Below are 27642 nucleotides of genomic sequence, written 5' to 3'. Positions count from 1 at the left end.
ATATATATTCATTGAGATAATAATAACATTATATATATACAGATAGCTTTGAAACCTAAATCCAATCAGTTCAAAATATAAAATGGCTTTGTTTCTTTTTTTGGCGTGCATTTATGTTGTGCTTGGATTGATGGATTTCAAATTTATAGAATTCAAATGCATTTTTATTGTTTAGAGAAGTAAAATCATAAATTTCAAATTAAGTATTACATGTTTATATAGTATTTCATGTAAATTACAATAGATTTCAAGTTCACTCAATAATGATGTCATTTCAAATACGTTCTTCTTTTTACTAATAATATGTAAAAAAATAATATATATTTAAAGTTTGATCTATTATTTCATTGTAAACAATAAAAATATAATTGAAATCCATTGATTTCAAATGTTTCTCCCCAAATACAAGTCTTTCTTTTGTATCTGGTAAATATTTATAACTTTTATCTGCTTATTTATTTTGATCGATTTTTTTTTTTTGTGTTTTTAAATCTTTTGACAAAGTTTATTTTGTTTTTAATATATTTTTTCGCTCTTCCAGTTTTTTTTAATTTTAAAATCTATTTTTAAATCATTATTCCGAATCTCAAAAGTAATAAAACAAGCCGTCATTCGATCTGTTATGCAATTTTAATAATTTTGAATGAGAGGGTTGGGTTTCGTATTCAGCATCCAAATACGTCCCACTTGTTTTGGGCCTTGTGGCTCTACAATTCCACTGATTCAAAAACCCATAGCTTTACATTTTCATATCATTTTATATATAATTCTTTTTCTCAAATCCAATTCCTTTTATTAAATCACAAAAACTCTTATGAGACGGTATCACAAATCAATTTCGTGGATCGAATCATTTATTTGGGTCATCCATGAAAAAGTATTACTTTTTATGCTAAGAGTATTACTTTTTATTGTGAATATCGGTAGAATTGACATGTCTCACAGATAAAGATTCGTGAGACCGTCTCACAAGAGACATACTCTTATTAAATTACAAGATTTGGTAATTAACACCAACTATGAACTACATGCATGATTGTGTGAGACTGAGATTAGAGACATCAATGAGAATTGAACATGGCATATTGGCCCAACCCTACAATCAAATTAAGTGGAATTCCATGGGCCATCCTGTGTGGGTCACGGACCTAGACAGCTCAAATCCGTGGTAGGAAGTAGGGGTGAGCGTCGGTCGGTTCGATCCGGTTTTTCTCTAAAACGGTTCGGTTTTTCGATTTTTGGTTTTGAATATATTTGGTCCAAAATCAAACCATTTTATTACGTTTCGGTCCGATTTTTTTGTAATACGGTTCGATTTATATGGTCGGTTATATACGGTTTTATAATATTTTGTTAAGAAATAAAATTATACATTACTTGATGCTTGATGGATGCAACATATATAAAAAAACAATGACAGTAGATGAGTAGAACATATATGATTACAATACACTTATGACTTAACAATCTAAGCTTCAATAACAATTTGAAGTACAGTTTCAAACAGTAGCTCTTCAATAAAAAAATACACAGTCATTAATTTCCAATTCTAAGACTCCAAAATGCACATAGATTTTGCATCTCAAATCTCAATACATTTAACAAATATGAGCTTCAATAACAATTTGAACTTCAAATTGTCAAACTCCAAAATCCTGTTTTGTAAAATTAGAAACAAAAATGACATTAAATTCATCACAATGGTGATTATGAATCACAATCTTGAAACATAACTTAAATATATATAAACTTACTGAAACTAACAAAGATCTTTCTCATTTATTAGCTCATTATACAAAAAGTCCTATAGTTAAATATCATATGGCCGGTTCGGTTATTTCGGTTTTCTGAGGATCAAAACCGTAAATCGAGCCGAAAAACAGAATTTTTTAAATTTTGAAACCGTAACCGACCGAAAAACCGATAAAATCGAACCATTTAAATCGAATTTTTCGGTCCGATCGGTTATTTCGATTTTAACCAAACTATGCCCTCTCCTAGTAGGAAGGATGGGGATTTTAAAAAAATAAAATAAAATAAATTTTTGTAATTAAAATTGTGAATTTTTTTTAATAATAATTTTAACCAACATATAGAAGTGTGAAACTAATAATTTTTTAAATTTATAAAATTATTAAATTAATCTCATCAAGAAATTGTATATGTTTTCTACGTGTAAATGGAGAATCATTTAGTGATAATATTAAAAAAACAGATGGATAAAGTTGTCTCAATTTTGTCACATATTAATATAATCTCGTTATTATCGATCTAAAAATTATTTAAATTTAAATCCCAATAGGATATCTTGTGATACAGTTTCACATGTCTTTATCCGTGAGTCGGGTCAACCATGTGTATATTTACAATAATAAATAATATTTTTTTTTATATAAAAATCATTGTTTTTTCATGACTGACACAAATAGAAGATTGTTCTCACAGTTTTTTTTATATAAAGTAAATCAGATACGTGTTATATATGATTTAGAGAGCAGGTTAATTGTGTAGAAGATTATTGAAATCACACATGAATTGTAATTTGCCAATTGTACAGCTTCGTGGACACCTGCTCAAGCACAAGAACACCATTTTGACCCGGCCCGTTTTTTGTTTTATTTATTTGAATTTGCCTTTCCTATAAATAAGGCCGCTACCTCCCTCGAAACTCCACATCGAAGATATCCATTCATTCTCCGTCCGTCCGCCGCCGCCGCAGAAACCTTTCTCCCCATTCCATAAAAATTACAATAACTCTCAATGGCTCGCTCTTTCGCCGCCGCTAAGCAGGTCTCTGATTTTGTCACCAGCAAAATCTCACCTGCTGTAACCTGGTAAATCTCTTTCGTTTTATTTTTTTATGTATTGATTTCGAGTTCGAGATTGTTGAATGGGTCTGTATGAATCCCGCAGGAGGGGGTACGCCGCGGTGTCTCAGAGTGGCGTCTCCAACAGCGGAGCTAGTCCGAACGTGATGTTGAAGAAAGGATCCGAAGAGCCGAGCAAGATATCATGGGTGCCCGACCCGGTCACCGGGTATTACCGACCCGAGAACCAGGCCAAGGATAAGGACGCGGCGGAGTTGCGCGCGATACTTATCAAGGAGAAATCCAGACGACGCTGAATTAGAGATTGTTGGTGGAATCCGTGAAGAGAGAGAGACATGCGAGCTCTCTGCTCTTCTGGTGGTGGAGAAAGGGAGGGTGTCAACTGCAATTACTGATCCTTGTTTTGCAAATACGAAAAAGGGAATAAAAAGCGAAATGTTTTTAAATCATTTACTCACAACATGTTTGAAATATATGCCTCATTTATCAAATGATATTAAATATTATTGTTATCTGTGTTCATTATTATATTATTGACAAAAATTTATGTGAGACAATCTTACTGATCGTATTTTGTGAGACAGATCTCTTATTTGGGTTATTCATGGAAAAATATTACTTTTTATGCTAAAATTATTATTATTTATTGTGAATATAGGTAGGGNTCTTATTTGGGTTATCCATGAAAAAATATTATTTTTTATGCTAAAATTATTATTATTTATTGTGAATATAGGTAGGATTGATCCTTTTCAGATATAAAGATTCGTGAGACCGTCATACCGTTATTCTTATTATTTTATTTTATTTTGCTTTTTCTATATTTACAAGTTGAAAATTCGACCGAACTTAGTTCCATCTAAGTTATTATAAATAAATTTGGTAAATATAAAGTTGCAAATAGAACGCAAAATGACAAAAAGTGTTGATTCAATCATTATTTGTACATGTGCTAGTGTCACCAACTTCGGCGCAACGGGATTGAAAAAATATATCATTTTCCAAAAAATAAAAGAAACACGTCTTTATCAAAAAGAAGAAAAAGAAACATGTCATGTCATTTTATTTTATTTTTAGAAAATAACCATCAAGAAAACGAGGATTAATTGACAAATTAAAATAAGGAAGGATTAAATCAACATAACATGAAGAGGTACTACAAAAAGATAGAATTGAAACGCTCTCTAGCATCAAAATTCTAAATTTACTATAATTGTACATGAATCAATGAGTTTGAAGCAAAGAATTTCAAATCTATAATAACAAATCATTGTTTTGTTTGGACTAATCCGTTTGACAATGGATTTCAAATCTCAAATACTTATTTTTTGAGTTATTGTGCCAACATTAAATCATTTTAAATCAACCATTCAAATACTTATTCAAATCCACATCTTTTCATCCAAACTAAAGCTGTGGGATTTTGGATTTGGAGTCCAATGTGTCAATCTTCGAACAAATCCAGTATATTATGTTTCTTGCCCAATGATTTCAAGTACGTGTTAAATATTTTAATTTGATAACGATTGGTCTCTTCTGGAAATTTTCCTCTTTTTGTGCTGCAAAAACTTGTGTTTATATATATTGACGGAAAAATAACGCTAAACGCATGTGAATATTGAATAATCATATGATTCAATTTAATATCTTTTTGTAGTTGATTTACTAACATTCTCCGATGATATTAATGTTAGAGTAGATGCCCTGTAAGCCAACTGTTGGTTAGAGATTTTATCGACTCAGATGTAATAAACAATCTTTATTTTAATATAATTCATTATTTCATGGTTTGTTATTTCTTTATCTGTATACCCATGTGAACAACATAGATAAAGACCTTGATTATACTTTAAAACAAATGAATCATAATTCGATGTTGAAACTCATTTGTAAATACTGTATGATCTAAATTCGTTCTTAGTCGATTCAGCCGCCTAAAACATGGATAAAGATCGCTTGAGCTCGAGACTAGCATATGTGATGTTGTGTATCGCGTTTCTTGGTAAGGGCATAGAGATGTCCAAACATGCAGATGGGTAGTCATATGACGATATTGTTGTCGCCGGTGTTGGGGTGCGACGTATCGTCGATGTTGTTGTTGCGGTAGTATGGGAGTGATGACGTTGATATCGTTGGTGGTTTGATTGTCCAGAGACAGCAAAGTGAGTATTTATGTTATCATTCCAGTTATATTTTATATTGTTGATAATATAACTGTTATGTATTACGATGATGATTGTTGTGTATGCTCACCCTTTGGAGGCTGTTTCTGTTGGACAGGTTACAGGACTATGCTGTGAGACAGGATAGTGGTGAAGGACTAGGTGTGTCTAGTCAAACAGTCCTGTAGTTGATAGTAGATAGAAACAGTATAGTTTATTTGTCTTACTTGAGTTGTATGTGTGTATTTATTATACTGTTTCTGCTGCATTGACGTAGATAGTGTGGTGATTGCACTATTTTGTCGTATATGCATTATATTATTATTACATCGTTGAAAAGAAAAATTTTTATGCATATGACGTCACATGTGGTATGATTACGTGGCGAGGTTTGGGGCGTCACATTAGGTCCTACCCGACTCGACCCTACTCGCTAATTCACTTTATTTTTCTTTGATATCCCCATAAGACCTCGGGTTATAGATTACCCGGTAACAATGGAAAGAACCCGGATTATGGGTGACCCGGGACAGTGCATGGATATACCGGATCGTGGAAGGATGGTAGAATGATTTTGTGTTTAGCCGGGCAAAGGAAGTGCTCGGGATGTCGTCATCTATCCAGGCAGTCAGAGGCCTGACCTCTCGGGTAAACTCCCGGGTAATGATTCCTTACTCGGTATGCCTCGATAACAGTACCGCACTCGAGTCCGTAGGCAGGTGAGATCTTATCTCGATAAGCATTCTTGACAAAATCCTACTGATGTGACGTAATGGAAAAGGTAGGGCGACGTGACAGGAAGTCAACATCAAGAGCTATAAATGGTAGGTAAACATTACAAAACGAGGTAATCCTTGACTTTCTTTCCTATAAATAGCAAGTGCATTGTACTAAAAAACATTCACCTACATATATTCACACATATATTTACACTAGTAGCATTTATTTCTCTCTCAAGCTATATTGTTTATCTTCATCATTTTCATCTGCTGACTTAAGAATCGGAGTGGTCACGCCGGACACCCCTCCGGCGCCCATTCACGTGTGTGTATATATATATATATGGAAATTCTTTTTGCTGTTTATAACAATTTTGCCACTTTAAAAGTTTCGGGTAGCAAAGCTTGCAACGACGTTTGGCTGGGTGGAAATCATTCTGCAAACTGCAAACAACATAATTAATCTCAAACGGTCCTTTGCGTGTATGTTACTCATTCTTCCTGTTTGTTTAGCTAAAGAATGACTCGATCTGTGTGCATTCGTATAAATAAATATATGTTTTTATCTAATTAACTTTCACATTAATCAAGAACGACAAGTTCAACTAATCGATCGATCCTATTGATCTTTTCTAATCATGTGCTGTCAATTTCCATAAGTCAACTAATATTTGCTCAAGGAATTGCAAGTAGCCAACTGGCTAACTTTTAGGATGTCCACTTTGCTAATCACTTATGGACATATTAATTAAAGAGATAATTGCATATTCGTTTCTTAACGACATTTATCCTCTGTCTCTTTTTGTTGGTCTCTTAACGATTTTTATTTTGTTAAATTTAAGCTTTAGTATGTTATTTTTATTTTTTTACATCATTTTTCCCATAAAGTTGACGAAATATCGAGAATGATAAATATCATATTAACACAACTTTAACATCATTAGAAAATATGTGTGTGTGTCAAGATTGTTCTTTTAAGAGTATTAATTATTTTAGAAATTAAATTGACCTTTTGGTTCGGTTCTAGGGACACCTGTATATGTATGAATATTCTTCCTAGCTATTTATTAATTAATTAATTAATTTATTTATTTAGCCATAATTTACAATCAATGTATGCGTGCCCGTAAAGACATATAATCTAAGATATTTATTTATTTAGTCAAAGAATGACTTATTTAAGCTAATTGACGAAATTTTAGATACATATATAATCAAAGCATGCATATAAGTTAAGCTGATTAATTTCATTCACGTTTGTAATCACGTTCGGTATATTTTAATAAGTCAAATAATTGTCGTCATTTTAAGAAATTGCAAGTTGTCCACTCACAACAATAAAAATGATTTTTTTGCTCAACGCGTATTGTACGCTGCACAATTGAAAGTTGTTGAAAATAATAGATATTGACAACGCGAAATACACGCTGCATAAAATAGCATGGATGGCGCACACTACATGCTAGTCGTTGATGTTTATTTTTTATTTTTAAATAATATACAATAAAACTTATAATATAATAAACTGATTAATAAATTCAAATAATTATCGATCTATATACGATATGTTCCAAAATCAAACCTCGCCGACATCATTTATCAAAAATCTTATGTACAACATCCCACACAAATCTTTCAGCTGCCTCTATATATAGGCCAGTCAAATGCATAAAAAATCAAGAAGGTGTTGCTAAAAATCAAATACATGTTAATTACCAACTTAAAAAACCAACATCAGGAGGAACTTCCTCGACTTTTTCTGCATTATCAAATGCACAAAGGACTTCAAAGAGCACCCCTGCTGTCTGGTAAGCTTTTCCAAGTTGAGATTTGCCAAATCAAAAGGCAAATGAAACATCAGAGAACCCAGGAATACGTAGATTTTCAAACAAAACTCTCCACAGAAAAATGTGATACCTATCAGCTTGCCCGGCCCCCTTGTTAAGTGCGCCACAACATAGTGCTCATAGAATTGTTTGTAAAAGCTCTCCATTTCCCGAGCATCGGGTTTTCTTGACCCAAGATGCAAGAGTTGATGCATTGTCCTGAATAGCATGAACCAGGAAATGAATCGCAGCTGAGAACAATCAATCCATCAAGATGAAAATGTAGTAGTAGTCCATTAGTGTCAAGTGTACTACTCTTACCCTTTCTAGCATTTGATGGAGACTGGTTTTAAGTTGTCGCACACCACATCCTGTGTGCCATCTCAAACATATAAAACCGAGTATGAATGTCAGCAAGAGAAATGACATCATTTCCTTGGATTTGGAAATGATCGTCACTTGTTATCGTAACGTCTGAAAAATGATCGTCACGAGGAGAGTCCTTAGCAACATTCAATCACAAGAACTTGCAGTGACAATAATCGGAGGAAACATTCAAATGTAACAGCTTTGTAACAGAGTTGCACAGTTTGCAATTATCAAGAACAAATCATGTAGGAAGAAGTCACCACATCTCTAATTGCTCTTGAATGCCTTTCAGTAAAAGGACATGGAACTTAATGATAAAAGCTAAAAAAAAAACCCAAGTTCAGTTTAGTTCTGATTGGACCTGATAATGGTTTTCTAATGAATAGACTGGAAAATCATATTTACGATCAGCTACATTTGGAATTTGTGAAAACTAAATTCCACATGTGTTTTGGCTGTTTGAAACTTAGAACTGATTTCAAAACCTATTCAAAACATTATCATGTGCAAGTGAGCTCAATCATATATCAACAAACTAAAAACCAATGGCACGGTTTGTTCCCTAGAACTTAGACCCTGATCTGAATTAAATCAAATGTGCATCAAATCAAAATGAGAAAAACAGCTTAGGCATAAGTTTACTGATGCAAACTATTAGAGTATATGTCCTGCAAGTCAACGGTTGGCTAGGGACTTTATTGACTCAAGTGTAATAAACGATCTTTAATTTAATATAATTTAACTTTTTATGGTTTCATTTCACTTTATCTGTATACCCATGCAATCATCATAGATAAAGTTCTTGATTATGTTTTAATACAAATGAATCGTAATTCGATCTTGAAATTCATTTGTAAACACTATATGTTCTAAATTCGTTCCTAATCGATTCAGCCGCCTAAAATAAGCATAAAGTCCGCTTGAGCTTGAGACTAGCATCTGTGATGTTGTGTACAGTGTTTCATGGTAAGGACATAGAAATGTCCAATCATATAGATGGATAATCATACGATGATTGTACTGAACAACCCTCCTTCAGACTTTCCAAGTGGTTATCATTCATCGAGAGAAAAAATCTGTGGTTGTGATTGTACATGATTAGTCCTCATAACCCGGGACAACATTGAGGCTCTACATACTAGGATTGTGTTTTGACTCGTTACCGACTCCGCGAGGTTCACAAGGTGGTGAGGTCGGGTGAAATTGCGAAATCTGTAGGAGCCAGTGCATGGTAGTCCGGAATTCACCGCTCACATACGGGTGTGGATATTCTATATGATCTAGCGAAATAATAGTACATGAAATCTCTGGCCAGAGTGTGAGATGTACATTAACGAAAGAGTTCCCTAGTTTTGCATGCGATGACACTATGAATGTTTCATGATTGTATCACATAGCTATCGAATTAATATGCAACTCTCGATGAACCAATGGTTACAGGTTCGATTGGGATATATGAGATGAATGGACCGCACTGTACATTAATCATAATCGATTAGTTCTTGCAGGTACTATCAGTGATACCTAGGGAACATGGGGCGATGCTACTAGTCGCTCTTACCATGATTCGATGGATTTAATCAGAAAATGGTTTCTGACATTCTCATGATCAAATGTTGGTGCATGGAATGTGAGCAAATTACGGTAAGCCCGAATAAATGAAATTCTCCTGAATCACAAAGAATTGTGAACCCACGGCTAGCTGTATCCCTGAATCATTGAGGGTCACACAAGCACTGAATCATTTGTTCTCGTTGAGAGAATTAATTCAAGGAGTTGAATTTATGAGATAGTAAATTCAAAAGGTTGAATTTATGATATTTAAAATTTGGAGAGAATAAATTCAAGGAGTTGAATTTATAAAATTTGAAAATTTAATTTAATAAACTTAAAAGTTGAGTTTATTAAATATATAGTAGAAGATATGTTTGATGGGCTTGTAGGAGTACAAGTCAAATTAAATAATTAAAGGTCTTAATGGGCTTTGATTAATTAATTAAACTAGTTGGACTAATCCAATTAATTAATCAAGCCCATTAATGTTAATTATGTAACCTAAATCTATTTTTATGGAAATTAGGTCAAGCATACACGATTAAGTAAAGGAGGTGATTAACCCTAGCCTCTATTCAAGCTCAAATTTTCGAAAAATTCTCTCTAATTTTCTCTCAAAATTCGGCCAACTCCAAGACATCAAGTTCTTGAGCCGTCTTTTGATTTTTGCTCTCATACCTTAAAAGCTCTGCAAAATTATTGGTGCAATTTTGAAGAGGAACTAATCTTCCAGTCGTGGATCAGATAGATTGAAGAAAAGAGACTTGAAGAACGTACGTAGGGATTTACTAAAGTGAAAAATTTTACTAGATATATATTACCAAACATTCTATATATTTTTATTCAATTTAAACCATACAAGAGTCCAAATAAAATTTTGAATGTCAAAATAAAATTTTTAAACTTCCGTTGTAATTTGGACACGAGAAAAACGAGATCCCAACACAAACACCATTATCATCTTCACAGGAAGAAAGCGCGGTACGTAAATCTAGACCAATCGACCAACAAAAAAATTTCGTGGAAGGGCTGTTTCTATGTATGTTTAGCAGAGAACTAATTTTACCAAGAATTTTTCTGCAGCCAGATATCACCAATCCTAAAGTTGCCTAAATTTTTCCATATTTAAAATTTACACTTGTTTCTTTTTGTTCTAGGCAATAATTGACAAAATTCCAATCAACAGCCAGGTTTAGAGGGGAAAAAAGGCATATTATTCCAAAATTCAACTAGATAGATCTATAACAAAACTATGCGAATTAGAACCTAAACATTTCAAGATACACGCACACACACTTGCTTTTCGAAAATTCTGGGCCTCATGGGACGTATAGAGTCTGGAAAAAATGACTGCTTGTGATTTGAAGTATAACAAATGACTGAATATTGGGTCTTCACGTGATGGCTGCTTTTGTTCCTGATTTGAAGTTGGGTGAAATACCAGAAGAAATTGACCTTTTCTTCACTGTAAAATGGCTCAACCGTTGCTCATCTCATGCAATAAAACAATAAAACGAACAAAATACACAGACATACTATAGAAGTTAACTTGTAACAATAATGTTTTCTTTCTGCGCGGTGCATCAAGGAATATGAAGGCTTAAGCATTAAAAAAGCCCTTCTTCTTCTTTTGTTAACGTCAAGAAATTTCAGACAAACACACATTTAACAAAACTTAAGCAGTCCAAGAAAATACCTGCAAGAAATAGAGATTTTCAAAGCTATTTTACATCATTAACAAAAGGTAAACTAAAATCAGAGTCGTATCATGAATAATTAGTTACTAATTCTTGGGAAGCGGACTGAAAGAAATACTAGCAGGTTGTTACCTAGAGAGAGAGGTGACGCCGGCAAGGGTTAGGAGGAGGCGGCGAAGATGGCGGAAAGTCGAGGTGGCGAGGAGTACACGGGTTTTGGCAAATAAAGGAGGGAAATAGGCACATAAAATTTCAATTTTGTGCGCATTTTCTTGTAGTGTCGTTCAAAGCATACAACTATTAACGGAATGTTTTTAATTCACATTATTAATGTCGTGAAAAAGTAATTTTCTTGTAATAGTGGCTAATAATATATAAAATAAATCTTTTGTGAGACGGTCTCTCAAATCTATACATATGAGACGGATTGACTCATTTGACATTTACAATTAAAAGTAATAATTTTGACATAAAAAATAATAATTTTTTATGTTAAGTCGAGTTTGAAATATTTCTCGTAAAATTGATCAATATGACGGTATAACAACAATTTTTGTGTAATATCCATTTGTTTCTTGCACAAGTAACTTGACTAATGAATGTTTTAACTATATTAAAAATGTTTGTGTGCGTCTATTAGGAGATGTCACGGGATCATAATAAAAAATTGTGTAACATGAATGAAGAGTCACATCTTGTAGTAAAAAATAGAGACCCCTAGTTGTTAACCCGACCGCCCGTAAAAGTTCTATATTTTCATGAAATATAATTATTATTAATCATTAAATATTTAATTAACTCAATAAATTGCATTATGACTTGACGTGTGTGGCATATAATTTCTTAGCATATAGTACCTCAAATTCCCAATTCAAGAAAATTCCAAAAATTACTTTTCAAAACTTGAAAAAACATAATTTTTTTTCGTATGAAAAATATCGCGAGGAAAATAACGACATCGCATTTAATCTCGAGCATGTATAGAGAATCGTAAAAGACCATCCAATGTTTACTCTACAATCAATTGATCACCTTGTTTGCACGAAGAAGGCAAGGACCTCTGAGTCTAGAACGAGCAGCACCTCATCCAACAAAGATGCGAGTCTACATGTAGACCTAAACGAAGAAAAAATCGTCCAATGGGTCAGAAGGCAACAAAAAGAAATAGTAAAGGCAAAACGAAATCAGACACGGAGTGTATGACAACAAACTTGGACAATATGCTTGCAAATTTACTGAGTATACAAGCATTCAAAAAGCTGAAGTTGAAATGAAACAAAAACAAATCGAAATAGAGGAGATGAAAGCAAAAGCTGCCATAGCCAAAGTTCAACTAAATGAATACGCAATCCTTTCGAAAGACACTTCGCAAATGATATATGAGCAACTTATCATCCACGAATGTCTGTCAAGAGATTAGGAGGAGATGGGATATTTAATTTTCATTCAATGTAATTTTATTTTAGTTAATATAATTTCCCGGTCAATTAATGTAGTTGTTGCAAAGTAATTGTTAGAATATAGCCGTTGCAAATATGGTAGTTGGAATATAGCCGTTGCAAAATAGTCTTTGAATATAGATGTTGCAAATTTGGTAATAAGAAAGTAGCCGTTGGAATATAGCTGTTGAGAAGAAAAAATATATAGACACCTTATGCTATATAATTCTTCATTCTACAAATATACTATTTTGCAAACACGTAGACTTGAATTTGTTTACCTCAAAATATCTCAATATTCCAGTAGTTCCAGCTCTAGCTCAACAAGTGAAAACGAAGTCCAAGTTGAAGTTGATGACGAAGATTATGATCCAGGAAAAGAGCTAATGTCATTGATACTTCAACAAAGCCGACAAATAGTTGAAGCATATCAAAGTAATAACATGATGCGGCAAAGAAGAAGGTTCATCCAAAGAAATCGTGAAGCCGAGCATTCGAGCCTCTTCAATGATTATTTCTCCACAAACCCGATGTATACATATCAAATATTTCGAAGACGATTTCGCATGCGAAGAGAGTTATTCTTTCGAATAGTGAATGCACTTGAGACGGTTGTAAATTAAACCGTCGCTATTGGTAAGAAAAACCGCGCTATTATTTTTCTTAAAACCATCGCTAAATATTCTCTAAAACCGTAGCTAATCGACAACGGTTCCCTAAAACCATTGTCGTTGTTCCAAAAAGACATGCTAATCAACAACGGTTCCCTAAAACCGTTGTCGTTTCTCCAAAAAAACACGCTAATCAACAACGGTTCCCTAAAACCGTTATCGTTGCTCCAAAAAAACACGCTAATCCACAACGGTTTTCTAAAACCGTTGTCGTTTGTCCAAAAAACACGTCATGCTAATCCACAACGGTTTTTGTTAAAATCGTTGTTAAAAGTAAAAACATAACAGTTTTCCAATAAAACCATTGTCTTTTGAGTGTTGTTGAAGACATATTTTATTGTAGTATATAAATAAAATATAAATTTTAGACCAAGTATTTGTATCGAGACGTGACTGACTCGAGCACACGATGCTAATTCCATACTTGTGTTTATTCTAAAATTTGTGTTAGATCTCAACCGTAAGAATGGATGCTCCAAATTTTCATCCGCTTGATTCTCTTTTCCAGTGTTGATTAGAACACGAACGATTGAGATCTCGTGACTTTTTGCCTTCCCGCCCAAATCTGGGCCGTCATATCGACTTTGATTGTATGGGTGTGATCATATGAACTCCCCTATATATTGATATGTGATCACTTCCTTTAATTTTCATTATTCTCTCTTCTGTACCATTACTTTGCCGAACTTTCTAGCCAATCCCGACAGAAATTGTACTCGGTTATTTCCCTTTGTTTTATTCGTCTTCATAGTAAGTTTTAATTTTATTATCAAAAAATGTCTAGCACAAACCCCAGGGCAGTTAGTGAGATAGTTGAGGGTACAGTTGCCCCTTCCCCTTCCCCTTCCGAGTATTCCTCGAGCATGGAGCTGCTCCGAGCTAGATACACCTCAAACTAGGAGGCTCAAGAAGATTAAGGTTCATGAAGATCGGATGAGGGCAGTACTCGAGCTTCCTTGGTATGAGGTGTGTGAGTTATGACTTAGATCCTGAGGGGGATGGAATTACTGAAAGGTCGGGCATGCCTGTTGGTTCGACTTGTACATGCCTGACACAGAAAATAGGGCACGTAACCCCCTAAGGGTTTTCACACATTTTATACCAATCAACCACATATACACAAACCTTAGGCTTTCTGTGCCCCGACTCATCCAAAAAAAAAATTGTGAGCATTATTGTGTCTATCTGAGACAGTTGGCTCTGAACTCCAATTTCACCATTTTATCTTTAGGAGCCTTCTTTATGTTTTAGAATTCCAAGTAGTGTAAATCTTTTGCTTAAGTTTTTAAGCATTAAGAAAGTGGCATTGGATCGGTTTTCAATAGACACTCGAGCTAAATACCAATTTCGGCCTAGTGTAAGGACTCGGGATCGAGTCCCTCCCATCCCTTAGTTTATGATATTCAGAAGAAAAAAAAAACCAATTTTTGGAAGGGAACCCCACTTCTCGCAAAGTGTGACCGAACATATTTTTATTTGTTCGATCTCCCGAGCCCTGAGTCTGTAAGATGAACTGGGCCGATCGAGAAGGTCACTATTCGGCCATCTACTACTCTCAAACTCATTACCGCTCTTCACATTTTTTTTGCCACCACGTCGGCTCGATGTTCCTGAACTATGAGCTTCATGAGAGATGATGTCTTGTGCTATAAGAAAAAATATAGTTATATTGTTAATAATATATACATATATAGGCATATAATAGCAGTACTGAATCCAAACTTTCAACAAAGGAAACACGTTGCATCCTCAATCTTGTCATGCCAGGTTAATCCCAATTTTCCTTTTTTAAATTTTTTTTTATATAATTAAAGCTTGAATCATTCCGAAAGGAAAAAAAAAAAAAAAGAATTTTTAAGGAATTGGAATTCTTTGGTAATCATTCATCAATTTGGATGACTACCGTAATTTTAATTCTTTAATGAACAATAAGCTATTAACTAAATCCAGATCACGATCGAAAAATACATATAATTAACAAATAAATTATCAACGATTCAACACAAACATCTCAGATATGATCGGTTGGATTTAAACCAAAAATGCTGAAAACATCATCTAAATCATAGAATCTCATGTTAAATCAACATGAACAATAAGAGAAAGCATACATGAATACATAATAAATGATGTTTCTGTAGATCTGTGTAAGTTTGACCTTCAAGATCAACACAGTTTGCTTTGAGAAAGTAATTTGATTTTAGGCAAATACATCCGCAATAACACAGTTTTGATATTCATTTGGTTTCATATGTGACGTTGTAATCTTGTGCAACCATAATGAAAGATTAAAAAATATTTTTTTTTTTTTATGTGATATAATGAGTTTTCTAATATCTCATTTCACATAAAATATGAATCTCATTATATTAGTTTTAATTTTGTTATAAATGTAGCGATTTTAGCTATATATATTTGCATAAGGTACATTTTGAATGAAAAATCATTTTAATTATATACATCATAAGTTTAGTTTTGAAAATCCTCTTTGATCAAGAGAAAAAAAATTGATTTGTGGCCCAACTTCTTAAGTTCGACTCAGACCCTAAGTAAAAATATCAGAAACGACACTACCGAAGCCTTGTTTTGATCAGTTTTATGGTTTTAATTTTATTTGACAGTCTACAATATATAATTATTTATATATAAATCCAACAGTTGAATCTACATTCCATTAACATTTCTAACATATCACCTAAAATGAGACTAACTAAAAAGATAAATTATAACAGGAGAAACATTTGGTTAAACATAAAGCTCAACATTTGATCGTCAGAGTATTGAGAATTGAATTAAGAATAATTTAATAAACTAGTTTCCTGATCATCCTTTTTCCATTGATCCATTTTCTCATTTGGATTTAAAAAGAACGAAAGAGGAAAAACGTTTGATTTTTGAAATGAAAGTGGAAGAAACTGTGGTTTTTTGAAGGTGTAATGAGGTTAGTTTATACGAGTATGTTGAATTTTCAAAATATGGTAATTGATGATTTTTTCAGATTTTTTTTAAAAAAATATAAATTCTTTTTTTCAATATTTCGATTTTTTATGATTTTTAAATATTTTTTTTAAAGGTTGTGATTGATTATGCTGTTGATCGGCAATATCATCCCAACTATTATTCATTTATCTATCTAACAGTTGATTTAATATTAAATAAAACATTTAAAGAGAAGGGTGTGAAATTTCACAGGGAGGGGCACGCCGGTATATGCGGAAAATTCCACGTGCGAGGTTTCCGCCCCTTGGACGAGGCCTAATTTAAGGGAACATAGTTTTCTAGAAAACAAAGGCAGAATTACACAAGACATCTAACAATATCTAACAAGTTTACCATTAAAAAAAAAAAAAAATTTCACGCACAAATAAATGTGATTTGATCATTATGAACAAATCCAAAATCCTTGTAGACATAACCAATCATTAATTCTCTTCAACAAGTTTAGTAATGAGCATAACAGCCCTATTGTTCCGATGGAGAGAAGAACCTATGATTAGCTTTTCGGGAAATTTCCAAACGAACAATTTCAACGAAATCTTTCAATTTCTTATTTTACTATGTTCAACTCGAATCATATTTCCCAGAAAAGAGTGGCGGAGCCACCTTATATGACACTCGGGCTAAAGCTCGAGTGATTCAATTTTTTTTTTAAAAAAATTATATGTAAATTTTGAATTAATTTGATATTAACATTTAGTCCGGGTAGATCAATTTAAAATATTTAAAAATTATATAGTTTAAAATTATATCTCGGGTAGAACTCCACCAGTACCAGAAATGATATAAAAAGATACCTCATCCATCCCAAATATATAGACTTGTATAGTTTTTCACATATATCAAAAAAGAAATTGAAGAAACAAAGTTTACAAACAAATTTTATATTTTTTCGTTATTTATTTCATTCAAAAAATGATTGCACGTTTTACCAGACTTATATAACAGACGTATATTAGTAAAAAAAAAAAAAGAAAAAGAAAAAAGTGTTATTAAAATTTGAAACTTTATTATATATTTAAGACAAATAATTGAAAAAAAAGTGAAATGATTAATAATATTAGCATGTGGTAGGTGGGGCTTTACCATTGGATGCTCATGCGCCTCATTCTTTTTCTCAAAAGTGGGGACAAACCACAGCTGCGTTTTTATGCTTCACTCCACAATTCAAATAACGCAGCGTTTGGTTGGGCGGATTAAGTGTGATAGATTATTTTATTACACTTAATCCTGTGTTTGATACGATTTTTATTTAATCAGCTCAATCTTTCTTATGAGTGATTAGGTAGTATTACTTGTGATAAAATAATACCTCCTTCCTCCGTAGGATTATTAATCCCTCCTCTATCCCTACTCTCTTTCCAATTTTACCCTTCTTTCTTCACCGCTATTGAACCACCTCGGCTATCGGACCGCCATCGCCGGACCTCCGCCACCGTCACCGTTGCCGGACCGCTGCCGTCGGACATACGTCGGACCGCACCGCCGGACCTTCGCCGGAACGCCATCGTCGCCCTCGCCGGTCCTCCGCCACCGTCGCCGCCGCCGGACCGCCGCCGGACATACGCCGGACCGCACCGCCGGACCTTCGCCGGAACGCCATCGCCGCCGTCAGACCGCCGACTTACCGTCGTCGTCGCCACGTCGGCTGCCGGATCCGTCGCCGGACCACCGCCGGAGTGGAAGAAGAAAAAAAGAAGAAGAGCAATTTTGTCTTTTCATCAAAAATTTCAAAATTATCCTACCCTTAAAAATCTTACCAAACACACTACCATATATTACATATCTACGACAATCATTTTCTTTATCATTTACATATTAATCATTAATTTATTTTATCATGCAACCAAACGCAGCCTAAATAGTCAAGTGATTAGCTAGTTTTGATCAATATACAGTTCATATTTTTACATTTTTTTTGACTTGAGTATATCGCTCGTTTACTTGTAGATATCAAATCATTTACACCGAGGTTGGAGGTCACGTCAGATTTAAGAAACATCCCATCAAATGCAGTTAAATTAAATTAAAACATATATATAGAAAGTTCAAATTAATTTCTCACCTGAAGAAACTTGACTTTTCTTTTACATCGCTATTGTTAATCAAATTCATCTCTAACCCAAAATTCTATTTTAAAGTAATTCTACTTTAAAATATTATATTTATCTCCAACCCATCTACTTCAAATCTTACTCTAAAAAAAATATTCTCAGAATATTCCTTTTTAAAAATATATTTAAATTATTTCTTATTAATTATTAAATATATATTTCTAATTTTATTAATATAATTATAAGTATCGTTTAATATTTATTTAAATTGTTTAATGATTATTTAAATTGTTTAATAATTATCGTTTAATATTTATTTAAATTGTTTAATAATTATTAAAAATTTATTTAATTGTTTAATATTATACGAATTGAAACATAAATTATTTAAATGGATAAAATATAATAATACATGACTTTGAATTATAAAAACATAGTACAAATACATGACATTAAATTAAAAAATACATTACAAATACAATTTCAAATATTTGAATGACCATATTCATCCCATAAATGATCAATCAAAGCATTTCGTAATGCAAAGTGGGTATCTTTGTCTTTTATTTTTTTATATCGAGCGAGAAATTCTTGAAATCTGATATGTTCATTGACAACAATTTCTACCACTGGATTCGGTGCTTCCCTCGCATCTTGAATTGGTGCACTAAGATCACGTTCATCTTCGATTATCATATTGTGCATTATAATGCATGCTTTCATTATATCATGCAAATGATTTTTCTTCCAACCACGGGCGGGAGATACCACAATTGCAAATCGTGATTGAAGAACGCCAAATGCACGCTCCACATCTTTCCTGCATGACTTTTGTTTCATCGCAAAATACTGCTTCTTTGGACCACGCGGATCATGGATAGTCTGCACAATAGTTGACCATTTCGGATAAATACTATCAGCTAGATAATATCCAGTATCATATTCTTTGCTTCCAATATTGTAATGAGCTGGAAGAGCAATTCTTTGTGCAAGATTGGAAAATAGACTGGACGACTCTAAAACATTTATATCATTATTGGTTCCGGACATACCAAAATATGCATGCCATATCCAAAGATTATAATCAGCCACCGCTTCTAAAATTATTGTTGGAGAACCACTACGACCTGCATATTGTCCTGCCCAAGCCGTGGGGCAATTTTTCCACCTCCAATGCATACAGTCGAGACTTCCCAACATTCCAGGAAAACCTCGTTGTTTGCCAATAAAGAGTAGTCTAGCAACATCATTGGTCGTAGGTGATCTCAAGTACTGCTCAGCAAAAACTTCCAATATAGCTCGACAAAAGCGTTGCATACACTGAATTGCAGTCGATTCTCCTATTTGGATGTATTCATCAGTAGCATCTGCAGGTAAGGCATATGCTAGCATTCTCAATGCAGCAGTTGCTTTTTGATTAGTCGACAGCCCGAGCCGTCCCAAACTATCACTACGTTGTATGAAATAAACATCGTGATTCTGTATACCATCTACTATCCGAATGAAAAGATTCCGAGACATTCGAAATCGTCTACGGAACATTGCTTCATTATATACTGGGTTTTCAGCAAAATAGTCGTTAAACAACTTACGATCAGCAATTTCACGGTCGCGTCGAATGAATATGTGACCTGGAATTGAACCACCATGTGTGACTTCTTTTTCTTGTTGGATGATGTAGGAAGCAACCAAATTTTGTTCTCGAGATATAGTTGTCAGTAATGCATTGCTTCTGTTTTGGATATTTTCGAAGAATTGAATATCATCTTCATTATCTGACAATGAATATGAGCTAGACGATATTGCATCAAATTGAAAAGTTGGATTCATTTTTGTGATATGAAGAATGCAAGATTTATGTGTTAGTAGGATAATACAATCCACATTATATAATGGTAGATTTGGAATGGTAGAAGGATTTGGAACGGTAGGTGCATTTGGAACGGTAGGTGAATTTGGAAGGTTATATGTATTTGGAACGGTAGATGAATTTGGGATGATAGGTGCATTTGGAACAGTAGGTGAATTTGGAATGGTAGGTTAATTTGGAAGGTTAGGTGCATTTGGAAAGGTAGATGAATTTAGAATGGTAGGTGAATTTGGAACGGTAATTGGATTTGGAAGGGTAGGTGGATTTGGAACGATAGTTGAATTTGGAACGGTAGGTGAATTTGGAACGGTATGTGAATTTGGAAGGTTATGTGCATTTTGAACGGTAGATGAATTTGGAATGGTTAGGTGCATTTGGAACGGTAGGTGAATTTGGAATGGTAGGTGAATTTGGAAGGTTAGGTGGATTTGGAACGGTAGGTGAATCGGTAGGTGCATTTGGACCGGTAGGTGCATTTTAAATGGTAGGTGGAATTTCTACTATAAATATACTCCTGATTGTTTGAATGAATTATCAAACATTACAAATCATACTCCAAATAATATATTTCTTCAAAGAAAATCAATGGACTCCAGTAGCCGAACATCTAACTACTCTATCGAAGAAGATAAGCTATTATGTCATGTTTATCTTGACGTCTAGCAAAATCCTATCATCGGTATAAACCAATCCAAAGATCGATTTTGGAGTCGTATTGAAGAATCGTTCAATAGCAGCAGATCGAATAACGTGCAAGAACGCAATAGAAGATCAATGCAATTTCGCATGCAAGTTATCCTCCGTGCTGTTACAAAATTATGTGGCTGTGTAAGCATAATTGAAAAGCTGAAGTCGAGTGGCGCATCCGAGGAAGATATTGTAAGTCTTTAGTTTTAAAATATTCTATATATGCTAACTTTATTTTTATACGGGTTTGATATTTTTGTGCAGTTGAACCGAGCAAAAGACTTAATGATGCAAGATAAAAATTTCAGTCGAGGATTTAAATTTGATCATGTGTGGCCTATCATGAAAGATTTGGAGAAATTTTCGGCCAACGACAGTGCACCGATACCACTATTAAAACAACATGTCACAAATTTGGATTCGTCACAATCAGATAATCAAGAACCGGAATCTCCAATGTCAGGTTCTCAAGGAATAAATTCATTTTCAATTAATTTAAGTAGTGATGAAAATGCATGTGGAACTCCATCTCAGCGACCACATGGAGTGAAAAAATCCAAATTAAAGAAAAAAAGAGAATAAAATGTATCAGATTTAATTTCTACGATGAAGGAGGGTCATCGCGATCTTATCAATGTACTACAAAAGGGAGCTACCGATATGCAACAAAATTATGATATTAAGTTGTTAATGTTGCAAAATGAACAAAAAAAGTTAGAAATTTGTCAACAACAAATAGCATTGGCTGCATTTCAAGAGGAGAATAAAATTTTGTACATGGATCTGACCACAATTGGTGATCCAGAAATGCGTCAAATGGTTCAAAATGAAAGAGCAAGAATTATGCAGAAAAGAGAGGAAGAACGTCGTCAACGTGAAGGCAACACATTTGGAAAATAATTTGGTGATTTTGGAGGATCTGGATCTGGATCAGGACCTGATTTTCCAGATTATTGATAATTTAGTTTGATTCTCTTTATTTAATTTAGTTTGATTCTCTTTTATTATCTTTGCACTTAAATTAAATGTATTTGATTTTGTTTTTTTATTTTAATCGTATGTTTGAATGTTTAAATATTATTCAATAAATTTGTGTATTCGATTATGTTATTAGTAATGATTTACATTAACCTTTCAATTTATAGATTAATATGTTAATCAAATAAATTTCAATTATTAATACTAACAAAATATTTTTTTATTTAATATATTAATTAAATGCTTTTAAATCATTTAAAATATATTAAATAATTCATATATCATTAAATATATTATTTATTAAAATAATCATAATTTAAAAATAATAAAAAAGTAAATAAATTTTTTTTTTTAAAAATACAACACCCTCCGTCAAATTTTGACGCAGGGTGCCTCATGCGTCAAATTTGACGCAGGATAAAATAGCGCCCCGGTTGGAGAGTTCACGCTATTTTCAAGTCCCGGTTGGAGATGCCCTAAGAGATGAGAGATTCTTCCATATCCATGCCACATTCTTTAGCCTCCCACACTAGTACGGACATCACTATAATTATTGTCAGTTATCTCAAGTCGGTTTGATAAAATATCCGAGAATTGTAGATATGGGATTGGACAATTCTCCCATCTTGAGCCATCTTTTGGAGTTGAGTTAGATACAAGTTCTAATCTTAACATGGTATCAGAGCTCGGATTCCATCGTTATGTGTTGGACCACTCGTTCTGCCCATAATTGGGTCATTTGTAGACTTCACGCTTCAAATATTCATTCTTGGACGTGAGTGGGGTGTGTTAGTTGTGCACATCGATTGAATAAAATATCTAGGGGTTGTATATATGGGCTTGAACAATCTTTTTTTATTGAGCTAACTTTTGAGTTTGAGTTATGTCCAAATTCAAATGGTAACAAGTATTATACAATATAAAATTTTTCATGGTTTTTTTTTTCTTTTCGAAGACACTCTATAGAATTCCTTCTTTTATTGCCTAATAAAATTATTTGAAGTGAAAACCCGAGCTTGTAATCCAGTTGGTCTTAGGGTCGCCTCTTACCGTTACGCTAGAGTTGGAATCCCTTTTCCTTTGTTAAAAAAAAGTTATTTGAAGTGAGCGCCTCTTTTACCATGCAATAAAAAGGGAAACCACCGTTTTGGTACTTATTCTTTGTGCTTAATTAATTAATTTTAACCGTAAAGTTAGCGGTAAGAACTATTTTTACAATCTTTTTAAGAGTTTTGTTCATTAATTTAGTATATATTATGGATATCAAAAAATGGCCTTCAGTTTATTTAATTCTCTAATTTTCAGAATTTGGTTAAAGTAATTTTGTCCTTATTAACCATTGTGTATATGGACATGGAAATGAGAATAATTGGAGGTTGAAGTGGAATTTAGATGATTATTAAAAGGCAAGAAAACAAGGGAAGCAATGTGAGGACAGGAGGAGACTAACGGCTTTGGGTATTTCCTGTGGGGCTGTGATCTGGCAAATACACTCATGCCAGCCTAGCATTTCCCCATACATCATTCACTTCTTGCCTGGCTCCTATCTCTCTTCCACATTCTAATTCTTTTTTTTTTTTTTTTGTCTCCTTCTTTATTTTATTTTTATTAATAGTTTTGGTATCTATATTATTCATTAAATATGAACTTTTATAGATTTTATCCATATATATATTTTTTTGAAAAAAATTCACAACTCTTACAAAAGTAAAAAAAAATAATACCAAAACTTGCCTCGTTACTCATATAAAAATTCATCATTCTGCAATAGTGAGGTCCTAAGACTTTAGTAGTTTTGGATGGGTTCATATTTTAGTTAGTGCCGTTAAGTATCTCACATTTATTGTTAAATATAAATTTTTAGATACATGATTGGAGTATTACTCTAAAGATAGCTTAAAATTTCGATATAATCACTTCATGTAGTCTTATTTCCAATAATTACATTTTTTTATAGCTCGTTCGAATATTTGAGCGTATGCTGTTTTAGTTATGGGTCTCATGAGTCGATTATTGTTCACGAAAGTAGATATTTTTAAAAATTGTATTAAAGAAAATGATGGATAAAGTGGAAAATAATATTATTACATATGCAAAGAAAACAAGAAGTCGTGAGCTTAGTGTCGGCAAACACCCAATGGGCAAAACCCAAAAAAATAAATAGGGAAGAATTAAGGAGGTGATTAATGATTCATAATTATGTAAATTAATCTCATTTAGTGTTGATTGAATCCCAGGTGAACCAAATTCCATTTTTTATGTTGCGTCAACACAATAATATAAAACCAAGCAAGAGCTGTCTATTTCTCATTATGTGCTGTCCTTTTCATTTACCGTTCGTTATTTTTGTTTATTTTTTCCTCCTTAATTGCCACTCATCATCATTCAATCACAGCCTGTTTCCTTTCTTCTTCCTTCTTTCTGGCTTTCTTTTCCATTTTTAGCTTAGTGTGGAGTCAGAGCTTCTTGGGGAGGAGGGTGGCTTCGAATGAGGGCTTGAAGAAGAGAGACATGAAGAGGCTAGTAAGTACGTTATAATTCGTTTTTTGTTTTTTGCTTACTTTAGTTGATTAATGTAAGTTTCTTTTTTTTTTTTTGAAGTTTTTTCTTTAACTTGGATCCAGTACTAGTGTTTTTGCTTTGTGGGAATGTGGGAATCCTGCAAAAAGTAAATCTTGTCAGTGAGATGTGTTGGATTAAGCTTTAAATTTCGTAGAATACTATTTGGAAGACCATATGAATCTTAACTTGAACTTCTGTTCTGTTGTTTCTTGCTTATTTTATTTTTTTGATCGGATCGTTTTCGATCTTTTTTGTTCGGTGAAGTGTCCATTTTTTTTTTACTCCAGTTGAAATTTTACTTCGAATGGGGTTTGATCTTCAACGTTCTGAGCAAGGATGCTGGTTGGTCTGTCTACATTGTCTGTAATAGACGCTTAATTCTTGGACTCTAGATCTAACAGTGCTTCATTTGTAAGTAGCAGTGACGGGACTAAAATTGTTATCGATGTTCTAGCCTAACATTGATTTATTTTTGTTCTCTTAATCTGTAATGTGGATGATTGAGCTATTTCTGGCCTCTTAGCGAGTATATGCAAATGTTTTATTAGGGGCCTTATTCTTGCAAATTTCAAGCTTGTATCGAGTATGGCTTTAACGTTTGATAAACGGTCTGTTTCTTTGTTACTCCTCTCTTCTCAGGCAGTTTTGCTTCTACTCCTGGTTTCGAGTTATGCAGCAGAATACAATGGAGAATGCAAGGCTACTTGGCCGATGATTCCCAGACCTCACAGCGTCTCTGTTTCCGAGTTTGGTGCGGTAGGAGATGGGAAAACTTTAAATACTTTAGCATTTCAGAATGCTATTTTCTATCTGAGGTCCTTTGTTGACAAGGGGGGTGCACAGCTGTATGTTCCACCTGGCCGTTGGGTTATCGGATGCATCAATCTCACTAGCCATCTTACTCTTTTCCTTGAAAAAGATGCCGTTCTTCTTGCCTCTCAGGTGATCACCTTGCTATGAAAAATCTTACCTTGCTATCATGACAGCAACTAAGTTACCTGGTAATCTGGGAGTATGTGCTCTGTTGAACTTTTAACGACTATCTTTGCAGGATTTTAGCCGTTGGGATGTTGTTGGACCCTTACCTTCTTATGGTCGGGGCCTTGAGATACCCGGTAACAGATATGGCAGCTTGATCATGGGACATAATTTAACTGACGTGGTTATAACGGGTAATGAAGTTATGCCTGAAACTGATCCATTTGCTACTATTTGTGTTCTCACACCATTAAAAGTGTTGCCATTGTTATGGTAATTTAGCGCTCTTACCCTCCAAGCAGGTAATAATGGAACTATTGATGGTCAGGGTTCGGTTTGGTGGAAACAAGTGGATGCACAGTCCTTAAATTACAGTCGACCACATTTAATAGAATTGATCGGCTCCGACAATGTTTTGATATCGAACTTGACCTTCTTAAATGCACCTGCTTGGAATATACATCCAGTTTATTGCAGGTGCGTACCAGTTAAAGGCATGAAATTCAATATGCTGTGTTTGATATGCTTTTGATTTCAAGACATGTTTTTTTTGTTTCTCTGTTCTGTAATGCAGATACTTGCTGGTTCAGAACATTACAGTATATTCTCCACCCGAGTCTCCATACACCAGTGGGATAGTTCCAGGTCTGTCAACTAGTTCATGGCTCGTACCTTGCGGTGTGGATTTTGATTTTTGAGTCGATCCTTGCTGATCTTAGTTTATCTGAGTATGGGCATGCTTGCCTTTCATCCTTCAATATTTCTAATGTTGTAATATCACGACTATTTACATTTCATGTGTTGGCTAGTCATAGTGACTTTATTGTTGTACTCAGAATCTTAGACATAACTTTTCAAATCCAGATTCTTCTGAGCATGTGTGCATTGAGAACAGCAACATTAGCACGGGATATGATGCAGTTGTGCTTAAAAGTGGTTGGGATGAGTATGGAATATCATATGGGAAACCAACCAGAAATGTCCATATTCGAGGGCTTCGCTTGAAGTCTTCTTCAGGATCGGGAATTGCACTTGGCAGCGAAATGTCTGGCGGCATTTCAAATGTATTGGCGGAGCACCTTGACATGCAGGACTCGTTGACAGGAATTCAGCTAAAGACGGCGAGAGGAAGAGGCGGCTATATCAAAGGCATATATGTATCAGATGCTTACATGGAAAATATACAGGAAGGAATCAAGGCAACAGGTCAGTGTGATTCACACCCTGATGACAAATACGATCCCAATGCGCTGCCTGTGGTCAGTGAAATTACCTTCGAGAACATTGTTGGTGTAAATATTAGTACAGCCGGAATCTTTGTGGGAATAGATGAATCTCCCTTCACTTCTATATGTTTATTCAACATATCATTCTCTATCTCTTCCAACTCATCCACTTCGTGGGTGTGCTCCAACGTCGAGGGATCATCGACCAATGTATCACCCGAACCTTGCCCGGAACTCCAAAGCCCAACGTCCAATTCATCAACCAACTGTTTCTTCTCCCTCTTGTATCCAAATAGTCAAGTGGCAGTCTTATGATCCGCCGTGGCTGAACCTCTCCATCATTCATTCACTGATCTGTACAACAAGAAACATCCCTCTGCCAATTCAATATACCAAACCAGGCCAAAGGCAAAATGCTGGCCAAGAGAAAGACAACTCTTCCGGGTATGTGTACAGTGTCGGTTTCTTGATTTATGTGTAAGAAAAGTTTTGGTAGAACTCAGATACTTGTTCGCGTGGAGCATATATCTTTCATTTCATGTCCATTAGTCATTTTTTGTACAATGTAAATTCTTGAACTGGAGATTGGTTGGTTCTAAACTGTGTTTGGGTTTATACATAGCTGGAGTTTGCAATAAAAAGGGCTTTTCATTTTTATTTCCTTTCGGAATTGCAAAACTCCCCATGCTTGAATTCCGGTGGCCGACCAATAAACAAATGATTATGTTGGCACCAACGATTGCATGAATCCCATTATGTATCTTCTACGTATCAATTTGAAGGTTACATCCACCAACTTTCCACATCGCCAATATCGACTGTAGCAACTTGATTGTTACGTCACGTGTCTTAACATTTTACGTGTTTATTGTAATATTATATATATATATGTGTGTGTGTGTCTTGATTCAAGGTTTTTCATCTTCTATAAATATGATCCCTTCATATGCATTCATCACATCATTTATCTTCTTGTCTTTTCTTTCTAAGTTTAATTCTATATGCGAATTTTTAATTATTAGCGC

At 34.1% G+C, this 27642-nt stretch overlaps 2 protein-coding genes across 6 annotated transcripts; both read left to right on the top strand.

Annotated features, from left to right (window-relative positions):
- Positions 1 to 2663: 2663 nt before the first annotated feature.
- LOC140986638 (protein SENESCENCE-ASSOCIATED GENE 21, mitochondrial) lies at positions 2664 to 3399 on the top strand. Its single transcript, XM_073454946.1, has 2 exons — positions 2664 to 2834; positions 2914 to 3399. The coding sequence occupies exons 1-2, from the start codon at positions 2761 to 2763 to the stop codon at positions 3122 to 3124; spliced, it is 285 nt and encodes a 94-aa protein (XP_073311047.1). The 5' UTR covers positions 2664 to 2760; the 3' UTR covers positions 3125 to 3399.
- A 20805-nt stretch (positions 3400 to 24204) lies between these two features.
- Positions 24205 to 27258, top strand: LOC140986852 (probable polygalacturonase). Of its 5 annotated transcripts, none has more exons than XM_073455222.1 (6): positions 24205 to 24378; positions 25057 to 25355; positions 25465 to 25585; positions 25694 to 25868; positions 25966 to 26036; positions 26256 to 27258. In XM_073455222.1, the coding sequence occupies exons 1-6, from the start codon at positions 24363 to 24365 to the stop codon at positions 26930 to 26932; spliced, it is 1359 nt and encodes a 452-aa protein (XP_073311323.1). In that variant the 5' UTR covers positions 24205 to 24362; the 3' UTR covers positions 26933 to 27258. The 5 variants fall into 5 exon arrangements, with proteins under 5 accessions (XP_073311323.1, XP_073311321.1, XP_073311326.1 ...); XM_073455220.1 differs by having other exon boundaries at positions 24207 to 24374; positions 25053 to 25355; XM_073455225.1 differs by having other exon boundaries at positions 24211 to 24374.
- Positions 27259 to 27642: the final 384 nt, after the last annotated feature.

Source organism: Primulina huaijiensis, chromosome 10 (genome assembly GCF_012295235.1).
Source record: "Primulina huaijiensis isolate GDHJ02 chromosome 10, ASM1229523v2, whole genome shotgun sequence".
NCBI lineage: Eukaryota > Viridiplantae > Streptophyta > Magnoliopsida > Lamiales > Gesneriaceae > Primulina > Primulina huaijiensis.
This window is presented reverse-complemented; position numbering and strand designations above follow the sequence as displayed.

Excerpts from the sequence above, each read along its gene's own strand:
- LOC140986638 (XM_073454946.1), top strand. The coding sequence starts at position 2,761 with ATGGCTCGCTCTTTCGCCGCCGCTAAGCAGGTCTCTGATTTTGTCACC. Across the intron at positions 2,835-2,913 it reads ATCTCACCTGCTGTAACCTG|GAGGGGGTACGCCGCGGTGT; the intron begins GTAAATCTCTTT and ends TGAATCCCGCAG.
- LOC140986852 (XM_073455222.1), top strand. Across the intron at positions 25,356-25,464 it reads CCGTTCTTCTTGCCTCTCAG|GATTTTAGCCGTTGGGATGT; the intron begins GTGATCACCTTG and ends CTATCTTTGCAG. Across the intron at positions 25,586-25,693 it reads AACTGACGTGGTTATAACGG|GTAATAATGGAACTATTGAT; the intron begins GTAATGAAGTTA and ends CCCTCCAAGCAG.